General features: G+C 36.9%; 1 protein-coding gene across 10 annotated transcripts in view; it reads left to right on the forward strand.

Annotated features, from left to right (window-relative positions):
* The window catches only part of ARHGAP42 (Rho GTPase activating protein 42), a 317,870-nt gene that overhangs the window by 228,409 nt on the left and 70,829 nt on the right, over positions 1-18,632 (forward strand). For all 10 annotated transcript variants that reach the window (XM_048217115.2, XM_048217118.2, XM_048217117.2 and 7 more), the window contains 3 exons: positions 2,141-2,245; positions 4,277-4,406; positions 16,759-16,859. In XM_048217115.2, coding sequence (XP_048073072.1) covers positions 2,141-2,245; positions 4,277-4,406; positions 16,759-16,859 — 336 coding nt within the window. The remainder of the gene's footprint in view (positions 1-2,140; positions 2,246-4,276; positions 4,407-16,758; positions 16,860-18,632) is intronic.

The following is an 18,632-nucleotide window of genomic DNA, read 5'->3' on the forward strand; positions in this document are numbered from 1 at the left end:
TGAGCTAGTAGAGATTCAAACCTAATAACGTTTTACTTTACTGCCATCTAGAGGCAGTTATTTCATACATGCTGTCTTTTTTAAACTTTCACAAAAGTTGCTTCCAAACAAAGGAAAAAGTAGATTGTTCTTTGTAGGTAATTTCTCTGTACTTCTCTCAAAATTGTTCTTTCCCTAGTAGGTGCTCAGCAGTCATTGTCTTCTACTGAGGGAATCTGAATTCTGCTAGAAGATGCCAACAGATTTATTTATTCAGACAGATCTTGGGGAATTTGGTGTTTTACAGGAAAACTTACAACAAATATTCTTAAAGCTCTTCTTTATAAGTTTAATTAAATCCTGTATACTTAGGGTGATATTAGAATAGTATCTTTGTATGACATCCAGTTAATAACAAGACAGTTCAATTGGGGACCAGTTATAGACATTAAAACATGAAATAATACTCTTTCAAACAACTTCATAAACTATTATTCAGATATTTCAAAGACTAGTGTTGTCTATATAGTTCAAAAGTATTTTCTTACTTGTTTCTGAAAACATAAATCTGTATATCCAACTCTCAATTAATTAAAGGATATAGTTCTTTTTAATTAGGCCACAATATGTGCAGACCATATATTTTTAATTATTGGATAATTCAACAGATATATTGTAACATCATTTTAGTAAAGGATAATCTATTGAGTATTTAGTTTTGATAATAATAATTATCAGTAGATGTAAAATTGACAGTGTAAAATAATTCTAGAATTGGAAGACAATATATTTTGACATATCAGGAATTATTGAATAAGAGAAGGAAAGTCTTTAAAATATAACAATTTAAAACCAATTTGAAAGTATGTGTTTTCTGACATGAACATAACTTTGTAAGAAGTTGACTTGCTATAGAAGAAAAGCATTCGATCATTGTTTTCAGATAGAACCAGTATTTATCTGTTGGAAATCATAACACACATACCAGTTGGTGCTTAGCTGAATCTCCCTATTTCCCCAGACAGAGGAAATTGTGGGAGATTTATTCACTTATGAAGATTTCAAATTGTTTCTTCCCTTAGTTTAAAATAATAGCTTACAGACATAATATACTATTTGAATTAGAAAACCATTAGCCATTTCTGGAAAATATTTTCTTTTTTTTTTTTCCAAAGATTTTATTTATTTATTTGACAGTAATAGAGACAGCCAGTGAAAGAGGGAACACAAGCAGGGGGAGTGGGAGAGGAAGAAGCAGGCTCCCAGGGGAGGAGCCTGATGCGGGCTCGATCCCAGGACCCCGGGATCACGCCCTGAGCTGAAGGCAGACGCTTAACGACTGAGCCACCCAGGCACCCCAAGGAAAATATTTTCTAACATTGTTGTAGGAAGGGTTCAAATTGGTGAGCAAGTTTGTAATAAAAATCTCAATGAATTAAATGAAAAAATAATTATTTTTCAGTAATAACTTATACAAACAACTGTGTCCTGTAAGCCCATGGAGATCCATTCTCGCTTTAGAATCAGACCATAATAAATAAGCGCATGTGAGTTTGGGGTTAGAAGGCTAATAGACATTGTGGTTTCCTGAAGAGGATTTTGTTCAACTCTTTATATGAAAAATCTGTATCCAGTTCCAAGATTTTGCTCAACTCTTTTGTCTGTTTTTAGTTCTTGCCACTACTTGCTAAAATGTTGTCTATTTAATACCCGATCTGTACTGCCACCTTGTGATATTTTTCTTAATTTTGTCTGGCCAAAATCTTATTCCTTCCCTTGGGTACTCCTTATCTCTAATTTACTGGTTTAGTCTTCTTCACATCTCTCTGTTTGGATTACTACTCTTCTAGGGTTGGACCTATGTCACTTTGGGATTAACGATCTCTCCTGGATATTTCTTCAATGCATTTGAATGCATTGAATGCTAGAATAGTTAATATAACAACTGTCCCTGTCACTGTCTACCAAAAAGGAAGTAAAAATTAGCTTTTGTGGTTTATTTCAAACTCATAATTCAAGTGTCTGCCTTGCCAAACAAAGGGGTTAAAAATCTATTAGCTTGAGGATTTAGAATGAGATATAATTTCCCAATTTATTATGTTTGATATCATCTTTTTTAAAACACATTTTCATGGTTTCTTTCATTTCTCTATTTTTACAGCTTTTGTCATTCCTTCAGGGTTTATTTACTTTTTACCATGAGGGATACGAACTTGCCCAGGAATTTGCACCATATAAGCAACAGCTTCAGTTCAACTTGCAGAACGTAAGACTCTGCCTGTTCTCACTGCTTCTCCTTTGTGAATCAAATGGTGACAGAGAAACTAAGTATAACCAAGCCAAACCTTGGAGTGTTTCAAAAACTTATCTAATTTAGAAAAGTCATTTAATAAATTTATTAAAACTTTTTTTTCTAGCTACTGGTTGAGAGTGTACCAAGAAAGAGCTAATCATATGTTAGAAAAGTTTATGCTAGCAAGTTTCATAAAAATAAGTATTACTGAGGTATAGATAATAGATACTTGGAAGGTCAGAAACTTTTGCCTTTATCCAATGTTATTATTTTACCGGGAGACCTTAGGCAAGTCTTATTTTCTGAAAGAGTAACATTTCAACATTTGTGAAATGAGAAGGTTGTACTTGAGCACTGAAGGAATGTCCTTTTCCTCTCTGAAATTGTATATAATATATATATTTTTTTATTTTCTAATAATTGTGGTTTTTCAGCATTCATAGTAACTGCTTTAAAGCTTAATTGAGAATTATTTATAAACATCCTATCTATTTCTGTTAGGGTTTATTTTGTAAAGTTATCTAGTCCTTTTAGTATCCCTTTTCATACTTATACAAATTCAGATTTGCAAATGCTAAGCATCACTTACATTACACACACACACACACACACACACACACACACACACCCCTTACCCAGTCCATTCCTGCATTATCTAACCTGACAAATAAGAAAGTTCTATTTGTTGAGAATTTTGTATAAATGAAGTTATTTTTGAATAACTAGTACTCAATGACCAAAATAACCTAGTGCTCAATGGCCAAAATAATTTGGAAAGCTTTCACTTAATTTTCTATAAAAAGATTATCTTTCACTGTTTATCTGATTCTTGCCATTGTGGAGAGGTTCAGTAAATGGAACTATGGGGTTGGAATGTCCCATGAGAAATGGGTAATTGGATTTATTCTACTTGTGTTTTGGGTTTTAGCTTTTTTTTAAATCTAGATTTTCTAGCAGAATTGGTTTCACATGCAAGTCATTCTGTTGTTTTTCAATATGGAATGCATTTAGACTTTTTTAGTAAATATTAAAGGGGAAAATCGTAAAGGCCAAAATATTTTTATGATTTATTTCCATATGAATTATAATTATATTAAGAGTCCCGCAGTTCAAGAACAAGAGAGAAATGTAAGGAATTGGAAAATTTCTGATCCTTATGTTTAAAAGAATTTGAAAAAAAAAAAAAAGCTTAAGAAGTAGCAAAAGTGGCAATTAAGAAAATTTTCCTAACTTAGTTTGGGATTCAGTTCTTTTATTATGGGCGAGAACAAATTTTAAAGTCGGGTGGTGGTGATTTTTGTTTCCAAACATATTGCTTGTTTCCAAACAAATTGTTGAAATAATGTGGCCTGAATACAAAAGAGATCGAGAAAAGCCTATGCTTTCTATATCTTACCTTAAGTAAACTTGCTGTAATGTGAGTAAACTATTTTTTGTAATAGAAGTTAGAACTAGTAAACCCATTCATTTTTATGAGTTAATTTATACACTGACCTCTTGATAACTATTTCTGGAAACCAAGCTAAGTGATACATCTTCTAAAAAGTTTTAAGAATACGGATGATGAACTTTTTTTTTTTTTTTTGCTAAGTGCCACATAAAAGTATGTGACTATTTTGTCTTCATCCCTCAAAAGAAATCTAAGTTCCTATATATCTGTCTTTTTACCTTAGGTATTAGTGAATATAAAACTCTATTTCATAAATATTATATTTTTAAATGTTATGATTTGTTCATTAAGTAATAATGTTAGAGTAGGAAATAGCAATAAAGTATACACCTACACATACTGTACAGATTCAGAGAAACATGCAGAAGGTCATGTTTCACTAAAGCAATTCAAAATCACCATAGGACTCAACATATAAGTCACGGATGTGGTTGAATAGTGCTGAGAGAATCAAGGTTATTCTTTGCACCACTTGCAGTTTTGAACTTGAGACTGGAAGTTCCTCAAAACTGGTAGGAAACAATGAATGAAATTGTTGTTTCTATTTGCTTAAGACAAGGAATAATTTTGAAAGTACTCGACAAGAGGTAGAGCGGTTGATGCAAAGAATGAAATCTGCCAACCAAGATTACAGACCACCCAGCCAATGGACAATGGAAGGCTACCTTTATGTCCAGGAGAAACGTGAGTCACGAAGACGTAACTTAATGAGTCTTATGATTAACATTTGTTTCGTGAGATTTGACTTGGTTAGTGTTTTCCTTCAAATAGGAAGACTGCAGTTCCTTACAGCTTTATCATATTTAGTCTGGTGTCCCACTACCACCATCAAATTGCAGGAGTTTTTCCATATTTCACCATCAGGATCTCCAAGTTGGCATATTATTGAACTTCGAACTTACAACCTTCACTGATGATAGTGTAACATAAGTTCAGTTTTAGAATTTCATTGTAATAGCTAATCTCAGTTTAAACTTTCATGGAAAATTGAAATTCAGTACCTTTATCAGTATGAATCATCCTGGTGACTATGATAATACTTTCTCTTCCTACAGCATTATTTCATTAAATTCTGTGCTCTACCAGTTTTCAGGAGTAAAACTGGCAATTATATAATGTCAAATTGGCCCTTTTTACTTCCTGAGGTTAGAAAATAAGCATCAGACACAATAGGACACTATTATAATTGCTCACACTAAGAAAGTTTTCTCACAAAAATTAATAAAAAGCCATTCAAACTTGTATAAATAGCATTCTTTCTGCATGATAGTTGCTTTGAGTGGAACCAGTCTGACTCAAGTAACTATTTCAAACCAGATATGCTCTAATGCACCAGTCTCGTCCTGTTTATGGTAAAGGAGCAGTTGTTTTTATTTCTAATCCATTATGAATCTATGTCTTTGTAAAACACAAAATCATATGCTTGGATTTTGCAGTAATGCCAAATCATTGTAAAAGTTTTGAAATGCTTATTTTTACTTTCTGTACTATTCTCATATATTGGGACTAAAAAGACACATAGAGTAGCACTGCTCTGAGGTCTCCATATCAGTAGATGATAGATTAATGAAGTTGTTTTGGTTAGTTAGTAAGATATTATAGTTAAAAGGGTTGAGATGGAAAAGCTAGAGATACTGGGTTGGCTGTGAAAGTTTTTGACATAATGCAGTATGATTACTAAAATGCCAGCACATTTAATGTTTGACATGCTTAGGTGATGCTCATTTGTTGGATAGCAGTATACAAGCAAATAATGACTTGATCCAACAGACTCAGCAAATATTTATTACTGTATGGATTAGATGATAGAGGGCTGCTGGCTCGGGAGTTCTGGGTATCAGGATTTTTCTCTCTCATCAGTATCGACTTTGACCAGTCTGCTGTTTTTGGATGTTAAAATAAATCTAATGATCTGCCTAGCTATTCTGTAATTAGACCATAATAAATCACTTTCACCGCAATTTCATGAAAAAAAAACTAACTCATTGGTCACATACGGGGTATATGGATTTAACTCAGGACACTTAGGAAATTTTTAAATACTTGTTTTGAATAACTGTTTCAGATTTGGAAACCTCGGTGTGATGGTACATTGAGAGGAACTTACATTTTGCATCAATAAAATATTTTGCTGAGCAGAAAAATGTATTGATAAAGAGGCTGGTTCAAACATGAATGTGGTAGAGGAGGTGCCATCCTCTTGCTTAAAGATATTTTTTTTATTAATTAAGACTCAGTAATATTTTATTTCTTGAGTTGCTTTTTTTTTTTTTTAACTCCCCCAGTGTTACATAATTGCTGAAGTCCTTTGTGGCTACACAACATTTTGTTTTAAAGAAGAAAGCTTTGGATTACCTAGCAAATTCTTTTGTACATTAATCTTCAAGTATATCGTGTTTATTTGGTACTTGGGAGTTCATCCATTCATTGGACAGTGCTGTAGTTTATTTACTCATTCTATAGCTGGGGACATTTGGGTCAGAATATAAGCATAGGCCCTTTAATAATTTGGGGACTGCATGGGTGCACAAAATGCAGTGTTTTAGGCACCCATCTGATGTTGGTATCTTGTGTTTTAAAATACATGACTTCTCCTCTGGTCAGTCTGAGCTGATTAGAAAGCCCTTTGTGACACTGACCTTTTCTTTAGAATTTGCTATTCTTCTAAGTGATACCACCCACATTCCTAGGCTAAGACTGGAGGTAAATCCTTTACTCCTTAACTCCAGTGTCTCCCTGTAACCTGGGGCCAGCTCTGTCCATTTTATCTCCTTGATAACCTTTGAACCCACACCTCATCTCTACAGTCTTTCATTGGCCTCATACTTGCTCTCTTTCTGCCTCTAGGCTTGCCTGTCTGTAATCCATCCTCTACAGAGCTTCTGGCACATCACTCTACGATGCTGGCTTGTTGTGCCCCTCCTGTGATGGCCCCCTTGGTGGTGTGCGGCCTTTGAGACTTGAACAGTTGGCCCCTCTCTTTAGCATCTTCTTCTTTGATGTTGCCCTCCTACTCCTAAAATAATTTCATCTCAATTTTCTCTATATCCACCTGCATTGTTTTTATAGCTTTAGTGAGGTGCAGTTGGCATACAATGAATTGCAAATATTGAAAACGTATAATTTATTAACTTTTGTCATATATATATGAACTATGAAACCATCACCACTATGAACACAGTCCTCACCTTCAAAAGTGCTCTCATGCCCTAGTATAATCCCCTCTCTCCTTTTCCTATTCACCATCTCCCCACTTCCCATTGCCTAGGGATCTGAAAAGAAAATGGATTTATATCCCTTTGGAACAATTTTTATATGAGGGACAAATATCCAAAGCCCCTTTCCACTTGGTATCTTTGAAAGCATTTTTAAGAAAATCGGACCAGTTCACTAAAACATATTGATTGTACTGTTGCTATCACTGAATGAATAAGTTCTGTGGGGAATAGAAGATGAGATAAAGAATTTGGCTCCAGGGTCTTTATTCTGTAGTGGAAGGCATAAAACTAACTCATGCAATTAATAACCAGTAATCAATGGTAAATATCAGAGCTGTAAATTGAGTGATAAATGGAGGTGGATGTGATGGGATAGTAGTAGCATATTATTGCAGTTTAGCCACAGAGCTCCCCTTTATCTGGATATGTGGATATCCATTTTTATGTTACCCACTTCTAGGCATACATAAAATTACATTCTAATAGACTTCATTTTATGTATTTGTTTGTTTGTTTTTAATTTAAATTTCAGTTAACATATAGTGAGATACTGGTTTCAGGAGTAGAATTCAGTGATTCATCACTTACATACAATACCCACTGCTCATCATGACAAGTGCACTCCTTAATCCCCATCACCCATTTAGCCCCTCCTCTACCCACCTCCCTCTATCAACCCTCAGTTTGTTCTCTATCGTAAGAATCTCTTATGGTTTGTTTCCCTCTCTTCTTCCCCCCCTTCCCATATATCCATCTGTTTTCTTTCCTAAATTCCACATATGAGTGAGATCATATGGTATTTGTTTTTCTCTGACTGACTTATTTCACTTAGCGTAATATAGTCTAGCACTAGCCACATTGTTGCAAATGGCAAGATTTCATTCTTTTTGATGGCTGAGTAATATTCCTGTGTGTGTGTGCGCACATACATGCGCGCACGTGTGTATGTGTGTGTGTGTGCGTGTATACCACATCTTCTTTATCCATTCATCACTTGACTGACACTTGGGCTCTTTCCGTAGTTTAGCTATTGTTGATAATGCTGCTGTAAACATCAGGGTGCATGTACCCCTTTGAATCTGTGTTTTTGTATCTTTTGGGTAAATACCTAGTAGTGCAGTTTCTGGATCGTAGGTTAGTTAATAGACTTCATTTTAAACAGGAAGAGCTTGGTTCCAAAGTCAGAATTATGTTGGAATTCCATCTGCAATCTGTTACTGGGTGACTCTGGACAAACAATTTTCTGAGCTCAGTATCCTCATTTATAAAAGAAAGATATTTATACCTATCTAGTAATGATGTTGCAAGAATAGAGGTGATATACGTAGAATGTCTCTATTATCAGTAATGGTGAATAATACTTACCATGAACATTTACTGTTCCATGCAATTTATATTTATCTCATTAGGTTCTTAATACAACTGTTGAGAAGTATTATTACTCTTAAAAGAACAACTCTAATCACATGCCTATTGATGGAGAAAGTAGTACCATCTCAAGCTCTTAGGCTCTATTTTCTTATATGTAAAATGCTCTTTATAATGTCTCACTTAACCTGCCTTCTCAGCGCTGTAAGTAGCATATGAGTCTCATATAATGTCTGACTTATGGGCACTTAGTAGCTATTTAGTGACGTTATTTCCTCCCTTTCCACAAATATCTCAGCAACCTCAGATGAATACTGGGTAAGATAATTAAACTTATTTTTATTTTTTAACGATTTATTTATTTTAGAAAGAGGGAGAGCATGCAGGGGGAGGGGGAGAGGCAGAGAAAGAGGGGAGAGAAAATCACAAAGCAGATTCCAGGCTGAGCATGGAGACTGACTTGGGGCTCAGTCCCAGGACCCTGAGATCACTACCTGAGCTGACCAAGAACCCTACGCTTAACTGACTACACCACCCAGGCGCCCCTAAACTTGTTTTATTTTGCACCTTTAGAGATACAATGAATTTTTATTTTCCTATGCTTTTTTTTAAGGACTTAAGGATTTCTTGTCTAGGAACATCTGCCCTGGCCTAGTCCCAAGCAACTTTAAAGGAAGTAGCATGTGTGTACAGCAAACCTGAAGATCAAATGCATGAGGTTCTGAAGTTAAGATGGAGGCAGAAAAAAAAAAACTTAGGTCTAAAATGTCATCAGAGCATTGCAGCAGCTTTATTTAAAAATTATTGCTTAAATTCAGTTAGCCAACATATAGTACATCATTAGTTTTGATATAATGTTCAATGATTCATTAGTTGCATATAACAGTGCTAATTGAATTTAAATTAAAAAATAAAATAAAATTGAAATTAAAAAAATAAGATAAAAATTATTGCTTTATAAATTTCTTTGTAAGTAATAAAGCCACTATAAGGATTTCCATCCAGCCACTTTCCACTAATCAGCTCTAAGCCTTTAAGTGTTTTATACTGCATGTAACAGAATTATCAACAAGTATGCTTAAGTATTATAGTGTGAAATGGCCCTAAAAAAGAATTGAAGTTTATTATAATAATCCTTTGTGATTACAAAGTATATAGCTGTACCCTATAATTTTGAAATCTGGGGTTAAGTATTTTAAAGCTAAATATGACACCAAGGGCACTGTTGTTACAGAAAAAAAGATTCAAATGCCTCATGAAACACTTCTCAAGTAGTACATTTTTACATTACAGTTTCTTGCTTTTTAAATATATGGTTATGAAACCAAGCCAGCAATAATATTGTACGTAATTGTTGCTAGAAAGATGCAGGTGTTAAGCAGAATGGGACCCTAGATGGAGAAGTTGTGTAGAAAACAAACTCCATTTTCAACCCACTCAGCCCACTGTGGCATTTGGATGCAGGATAATTGGCTTCCCTGTGGGAAGACTGAAGGTCTACCTTGGTCATGGAAAAACTGAATTCACTATGCATCCCTATTCCCTGGTGAAGCAGCAGCATCTAATTCCTTAAGGAAAATATAGGAGGATAATGTAGTATGCTATGGGAAAGAGTAGGACAGTATTTATAGGGGGGGAAATGAACACAATACATATATAAATTTCTTCTAATGTGGGAAGTAAAAGTTATTTTCACTTTAAGAAATTATTTGAGTTCGCTTATTTTCAGATTAGTGGTAAGAGGAAATAACTCCAAGGTCATTGAGGTCTTAGAAAGATGAGTGATTCATTCCTTCATTCATTTGTCAAGAATTTACTGAGCAACAGATAATGTCTGGCCCTGTTCTAAGGATTGAGAATACACTAGTGAGCAGAGCTTTGTATGTTCCTGCTCTCATAGAGCCTTAGAGTCTAGTGGCAGAAACAGACAATAAATAGAATAAATTCATAAAATTTATCCTATTTTAGACAGTAATAACTGCTAAGAAGAAAATAAAGCAAGAAAGAGATGAGAAATATCAAGGTGAGAGTGTTGAGATGTTAGCTATCTCTGTAGCAAAGGCTGTATTGTAAAGGTGTCATTTAGGAAAAGACCTGGGGAAGTGACAAAACAAGCCATGCAGATATCTGAAGGAAAAGTAGTCCAGGCTAGGGGAACAGGATGTACAAATGCCCTAGGGCAGAAGTGCTTTCCCTGTGTTCAGGGATAGCAAGGAGGGCAATGTAGCTAGAGCAGAGTATAGTAGTAAGATGTGAGGTGAGATCAGTAATGAGGGGCCAGATCATGTGGGCATTGTGTGTAGTAACAGACTCTTTGGGTTTTACCTGCAGTGAAGTGGGAAACCACTGGAGGGTTTTGAACAAAGCAGATGAAATGAACTGGATAAATTTTAGTAGAGTATTTCTGACAGTTTTAAGAATAAAGGACAAAGGCTAAAATTGAGATCAGTTTTAGACTATTTCTCATTCTTGCTACCTCTTGGGAATGTAAGGTATGCCACTTTTATGAGGAGATAACTGAAATTCAGATCTAAAGTGACTCTTGAGTTACAGGGGAGAGTCAGTGCTGCAAGCAAGTAGAGACAAGTGGTTTGATATCCAGACTTTGTACCCCATAAAACTCTCCCTCTACCCTGGCCTTTCTCACAGTAAATATTCTTTTTTTTTTTTAATGATTTTTTTATTATATTATGTTAGTCACCATACAGTACATCCCCGGTTTCCGATGTAAGGCTCAATGATTCATTAGTTGCGTATAAGACCCAGTGCACCATGCAATACGTGCCCTCCTTACTACCCATCACCGGTCTATCCCTTTCCCCCACCCCCCTCCCCTCTAAGGCCCTCAGTTTGTTTCTCATAGTCCATAGTCTCTCATGTTTCATTCCCCCTTCTGATTACCCCCCCCTTTCTTTATCCCTTTCTTCCCCTACTGATCATCCTAGTTCTTATGTTCCATAGATGAGAGAAATCATATGATAGTTGTCTTTCTCTGCTTGACTTATTTCACTTAGCATTATCTCCTCCATTGCCGTCCATGTTGTAGCAAAAGTTGAGAACTCGTTCTTTCTGATAGCTGAGTAATATTCCATTGTATATATGGAAAACAACTTCTTAATCCAGTCATCTGTTGAAGGGATTCTTGGCTCCTTCCACGATTTAGCTATTGTGGACATTGCTGCTATGAACATTGGGGTGCATATGGCCCTTCTCTTCACTACGTCTGTATCTTTGGGGTAAACACCCAGTAGTGCAATGGCTGGATCATAGGGTAGCTCAATTTTTAACTTTTTAAGGGACCTCCACACAGTTTTCCAGAGTGGCTATACCAACTTGCATTCCCACCAACAATGTAGGAGGGATCCCCTTTCTCCACATCCTCTCCAACAATTGTTGTTTCTTGCCTTGTCTATTTTTGCCATTCTAACTGGAATAAGGTGGTATCTTAGTGTGGTTTTGATTTGAATTTCCATGATGGCTAATTTTTTCATGTGTCTGTTAGCCATTTGTATGTCTTCATTGGAAAAGTGTCTGTTCATATCTTCTGCCCACTTTTTGATTTGTTTATTTGTTTCTCGTGTATTGAGTTTGAGAAGTTCTTTGTAGATCTTGGATACCAGTCCTTTGTCTGTAGTGTCATTTGCAAATATATTCTCCCATTCCGTGGGCTGCCTCTTAGTTTTTCTGACTGTTTCCTTGGCTGTGCAGAAGCTTTTAATCTTGATGAAGTCCCGTAAGTTCATTTTATCTTTTGTTTCTCTTGCCTTTGGGGATGTGTCATGAAAAAGGTTGCTTTGGCCGATGTCATAGAGGTTGCTGCCTATGTTCTCCTCTAGAATTTGGATGGATTCCTGCCTCACATACAGGTCTTTCATCCATTTGGAGTTTATTTTTGTGTATGGTGTGAGATAGTGGTCAAGTTTCATTCTTTTGCATGTAGCTGTCCAATTTTCCCAGCACCATTTATTGAAGAGACTATCTTTGTTCCACTGGATGTTTTTTCCTGCTTTATCAAAGATTAGTTGCCCAAAGAGCTGAGGGTCCATTTCTGGGTTCTCTATTCTGTTCCATTGGTCTATGTGTCTGTTTTTGTGCCAGTACCATGCTGTCTTTGTGATCACAGCTTTGTAGTACAGCTCGAAATCCAGCATTGTGATGCCCCCAGCTTTGTTTTTCCTTTTCAACAGTTCCTTGGAGATTCGGGGCCTTTTCTGTTTCCATACAAATTTAAGGAATATTTGTTCGAGTTCTTTGAAAAATGTCCTCGGTATTTTGATCGGGATAGCATTGAAAGTGTAGATTGCTCTGGGTAGCATGGACATTTTAACTATGTTAATTCTACCAATCCATGAGCATGGAATATCTTTCCATCTTTTTATGTCTTCCTCAATGTCTTTCGAGAGTGATTTATAGTTTCTAGAATATAGGTCCTTTACATCTCTGGTTGTTAATTCCAAGGTAACCTATGGTTTTTGGTGCTATTGTAAATGGGATGGATTCCCTAATTTCTCCTTCTTCGGTCTTGTTATTCGTGTATAGAAATGCAACTGATTTCTGAGCATTGATTTTGTATCCCGCCACATTACTGAATTGCTCTATAACTTCTAATAGTTTGGGAGTGGATTCTTTGGGTTTTCCATGTAGAGCATCATGTCATCTTCGAAGAGAGAAAGTTTGACTTCTTCTTTGCCAATTTGAATACCTTTGATCCCTTTTTGTTGTCTGATTGCTGTTGCAAGGACTTCTAGTACTATGTTGAATAATAGTGGCGAGAGTGGGCATCCTTGTCATGTTCCTGATCATAAGGGAAAGGCTTCCAGCTTATCCCCATTGAGAATAATATTTGCAGTAGGCTTTTCATAGATGGCTTTTATGAGATTGAGAAAAGTACCCTCTATTCCTACACTCTGAAAGGTTTTAATCAGGAAAGGATGCTGTATTTTGTCAAATGCTTTTTCGGCATCAATTGAGAGGATCATATGGTTCCTGAGTCTTTTCTTGTTGATCTGATGTATCACGCTGATTGATTTGCGAATATTGAACCACGCTTGCATCCCAGGTATGAATCCCACTTGATCATGATGGATAATCCTTTTAATGTACTGTTCGATTCTATTATAAGTATCTTGTTAAGGATTTTGGCGTCCATATTCATTAGGGAAATCGGTCTGTAATTCTCCTTTTTGAGGGGGTCTTTGCCTGGTTTGGGGATCAAGGTAATATTGGCCTCATAAAATGAGTTTGGTAGCTTTCCTTCTGTTTCTATTTTTTGAAATAGCTTTAGGAGAATAGGTATTATTTCTTCTTTGAATGTTTGGTAGACTTTCCCAGGAAAACCGTCCGGGCCTGGAGTTTTGTTATTTGGAAGGTTGTTTATCACTGACTCAATCTCTTCATAATTAATTGGCCTGTTTAAGAAATCAATTTCTTCCTGTTTCAATCTTGGTAGTTTATAGGTTTCCAGGAAGGATTCCATCTCTTCCAGATTGCTTAGTTTATTGGCATATAGCTGTTGATAAAAATTTCTCATAGTCCTTCCAATTTCAATGGTGTTGGTCGTGACCTCTACTTTTTCATTCATAGTTTTAATAATCTGGGTACTTTCTCTTTTCTTTTGGATAAGTCTTGCCAGTGGTCTGTCAATTTTATTGATTCTCTCAAAGAACCAGCTTCTAGTCCTGTTGATCTGCTCTACTGTACTTCTGGTTTCTGATTGATTGATTTCTGCTCTAATTTTGGTCAACTGCTTCCTCGTGTGTGGATTAGGCCTGTCCCTCTGTTGCTGTTCCAGCTTCTTGAGGTGAGAATATAAAAACTGCATTTTAGATTTTTCTATTCTTTTGAGTGAGGCTTGGATGGCTATGTATTTCCCCCTTAGGACTGCCTTTGCAGTATCCCATAGGTTTTGGACCATTGTGTTTTCATTCTCGTTGGTCTCCATAAATTGTTTAATTTGATTTTTGATTTCCTGGTTTATCGAGTCATTCCTGAGCAGGATGGTTCTTAGTCTCCAAGTGTTTGAGTTTCTTCCAAATTTTTCCTTGTGGTTGAGTTCCAATTTCAGAGCGTTGTGGTCTGAGAATATGCAGGGGATAATTTCAATCTTTTGGTATCGGTTGAGACCTGTTTTGTGTCCCAGAACATGGTCTATTCTTGAGAATGTTCCACGGGCATTAGAATCGAATGAGTATTCTTTGGTTCTGGGGTGTAGTGTTCTATATATATCTATGAGGTCCAACTCGTTGAGTATGGCATTCAAAGCCTTTGATTCTTTGCTTAGTTTTTTCCAGGGTGTTCTGTCTATTTCTGATAGTGGAGTGTTGAGGTCCCCTACTATTAATGTATTTTTATTTATATGTCTCTTTATTCTGGTTAAGAGTTGGCTTGTGTATCTTGCTGCTCCCCTGTTGGGGGCATATATATTTATAATTGTCATCTCCACTTGTTGAATACTTCCTTTAAGAATAATATAGTGCCCTTCTGCATCTCTAACTATAGTCTGTAGTTTAAAATCCAATTTATCTGATATGAGAATTGCTACCCCAGCTTTCTTTTGAGGTCCATTTGCATGAAAGATGATACTCCATCCCCTTACTCTCAGTCTGAATGCATCTTTGGGTTCAAAATGAATCTCTTAAAGACAGCAAATGGATGGGTCATTTCTTTTTATACAGTCTGCAACCCTGTGGCGTTATGGAAGCATTTAAGCCATTCACATTGAGACTGAATACTGAGAGATATAATTTTAATGATGCCATGTTGCCAGTAAAGTCTTTGTTCGTATTGGCTGTGACTTTCTGTTCTGTATCACTCTTGCGGCCTTTTTACCTTTATAGAACCCCCCTTAATATCTTCTGTAGGGCTGATTTCGTGGTTATGAAACTGGTTAATGACTGGCGATTCTGAAATGTCTTTATTTCTCTATCAATTCTGAATGACAGCCTTGCTGGATAAAGGATCCTTGGCTGCATGTTTTTCTCTGAAAGAGCTTTAAAAATGCTCCCCCAACCCTTTCTCTCATTCCAGGTCTGTTTAGAGAGGTCTGACGTAATTCTGATGCCTTTGCCTTGGTACATGAGAAATTTCTTTGCCCTGGCCGCTTTCAATACTGTATCCTTGGATCTAATATTTGCGAAATGCACTATGACGTGACGTGGAGTAGGGTTGTCGTGGTTGAGCTTGGGAGGGGTCCTCTCTGCCTCTTGGACACGAATGTTTGTTTCCCTCGCTAGATTAGTGATGTTTTCAGCTACAATTTGTTCAAATATTTCTTCTAGACCTCTGTTTTTCTCCACCCCCTCGGGGATGCCGATGATTCTAACATTGGATCGTTTCGTTGAGTCAGTAATCTCCCGTAACCTCCATTCGTGGGCGTGGATTTTTTTAAGAGCATCTTCTATTGTCATTTTTTCCTCTATTAACCCATCCTCCAATTCACTAACCCTTTCCTCTGCTTCGGTGACCCTGTCCATTAGAGCCTCTAGTTTTGCCTGCAGTTGGCTCATAGAATTTTTAATTTCTGTCAAATTTGCTCTCATTTCTGACCTTAGGGATTCTATATTCTCAGTAACCTTTTCGTTAATACTTTTTTCAATTCTGCTCATCATTTTGACCATCGTTACTCTGAATTCCATTTCTGATAATTTGGTTACATCCATATCCATTATTTCTGTGGCAGAGGCCACAGACTCACTGTCTTTTCTTTGCTGGGGGGGGCTTCTCCTTCCTGTCATTCTGATGAGGAGAGGTTGCGGGGTTGTCCAGAGCCCAAATTATTGACTGGGTCCCAGGCCGTGCCCCTTGTTTTATAGGGATCTTAGGGATGTGGGCTTCTTCTTTAAAGATTTTATTTATTTATTTATCTGGGGGCCTGAAACCACAAGGCAGTCTGCTTCAGGCCTGGAACAGTTCACGGTAGTTTCCAATGTCCCTGGTCACTGGACAGTTTCTTGGAACACAACACTGCTCGCTTGCGGGTGTGTCCCGGGGCGGCTGGCCTCTACCGGTGCTGTCTCCCCATGCAGTTGCCCATGCTGGCTCTTTAGCCGGGCCCCATGCACCAGAGGCGGTGGGCTTGTTGGCTGCTTCGGGCTCCTGCCCCGGACCATGACGTCCCGGGTCAATGGCTCCTGCCTCCCGGCATCTGGCGCTCCTCGATCTCCCCCCGGAGGCACACTCTGCCTGGGCGCCAGCTTTGCCACAAACTTTGTGGGCGAGGGGAGAGAGGGAGAGGGCCGATTCCCCAGCACATTCCCAGGTGGCCGGGCCAGGGGGGCCTGGGACGGTGCCCGGCCTGAGACCAGCTCCGCTGGAGGGGCCTCTCACAGTAAATATTCTAAACTAGCATGGCCTGCGGAGACATTCAGTTGTGTATCATAGGATCAAAAACTGTACAGGCATAGTCACAAATCATTTATTAACAATCTGTAATGTTTGTTTCCTTACATCAGGACCACTTGGTTTTACGTGGATTAAACATTATTGTACATATGATAAGGGAAGTAAAACATTTACAATGAGTGTTTCAGAAATGAAATCCAGTGGGAAAATGGTGAGTTTTCTTCTTTTTTTTTTTTTTTTTAACTGAGCTTGTTAGCTACGTAATGGAAGTAAAAAAGCAAAATAAAATTATATTTGCTTGCTTTTCTAATAAACATTTAAACAATTTTTAAAAATTGAAGAGTCAAAAAAGTTTTCTCTGACTTCAGCGATCTTGATGACTTAAAAAGAGCAGCCAGGATTTTCCTTTACCTTACCACAGAATGTTTATAAACAGTTGAGTTAAATGTAGAGAACATTTAGTACACCACAGAGGTGTCCTTTCATATCCTTGGCACAAAGTTGTTGATGCTGTTGGTTGGCTAGCACCTTAGTAGAGACTCCCAGTGGCTGGACCAGGCTCAAGGACCCTGCATCTTTCCTCCAGTTCACCTCTGTGGGAGGCTGCTTTTTGCCCCTGCATGCCACTTCCTCTTCTACACTGTGTACTGTTTACTACAATCCTGGACAGCATTCAGAAGAAATCAGTTGATGCCCATTTACTCCAAAAGTAAATTGGTCACTGAATGTCTTGCATGGCTAGTGAACAGTATAGAACAAAGTGTATTTTATATTAGAAAGTGCTGCAGAGTACAAAACCTTTACTGTATGTGGTGTATAATCTTTTTGTGAATTATGATATGATATGGCAAGTGACTGAACTTAAGCATTAGGTAATCGTGACCATCATCTAAGAATCCTAAAGATTACGTAGTCCAGCCTTATTTTAACAGATTAGAAAATCAAGGTGGTAGAAAGTAAGTGACTCACCCAGCTAATTTGTGGTATAGATCATAGCAGAGGTAAATGCTGATCTAACTTAGATATATACTCAAATACATCAGCTGAAACTTATTGTGCTTGGGCATTCAATAGAGTCTAATAATTTAATTGGAGAGACATAATACAAGGAGAACATGCCAAAGCAAAAGAAACCTTCAGTTCCTACCATCATGAGAAGTTAATGCCTACTGTGTTCTTTACAGATTTCATAAGAAAAGATGTTGCCTGAAAGTCAGCTTATGTGACAGTCAGTGAGCTGTTAGCAAATAGACCCAAACCAAAGTTCTGTTAATAAATCTATGCTCTTTGTAACCAAAGATAGTAGATTAACCAGACATTAGGTAAATACTCCCCTTACGGTAACTGGTGTCTCAGGTATAGAAGAGAATTCTTATGACTTCAGCTTTTTGTTGGATCCTATCCAGAGTTATAGTTTAGTAGCAGAGCAGCAATTGGTTACGAGCAAAGCAATCATGCAGTGTGTATGATAACAATACATTTATAACAAGTAAATACTGGAAATGCATTATTTTGGTAGCTCTCCTGAGACTTTGAGCCAATTATCATTTAATACTATAAGGCTCTAATGCACAAACACACATGCACATTCGTACACATACTTGCTCACATACACGCACACACACACACACAAATGAACAATACTAATCTCTTAGCGACCTAGGGCATTTTGATGCCAAAACAGCAGTGTCGTATCCTGACAAGCTCTGTATATCTAATTGTGACATTATGGTAACTATGATTTCACACTTTTTCTAAATCTGAAGTCCTAAAGAATGTACATTTTAGTGCAATTTAACATAAGTAAATATGTTTAAGACTACTAGACAGGCATACCACAGAATTCTTTAATTAAAATGTATATGTGATTAATTTATTAACTGCATTATAATTGAGCAGTCACCATTAAGCAAAAAGTCTATATTCAGAGGATAAAATGTAATTATGACCTTTATACATAATCTGTACTTAAAGTTAACATTTT

This window comes from Ursus arctos, unplaced genomic scaffold (assembly GCF_023065955.2).
Source record: "Ursus arctos isolate Adak ecotype North America unplaced genomic scaffold, UrsArc2.0 scaffold_22, whole genome shotgun sequence".
Classification (NCBI taxonomy): Eukaryota; Metazoa; Chordata; class Mammalia; order Carnivora; family Ursidae; genus Ursus; species Ursus arctos.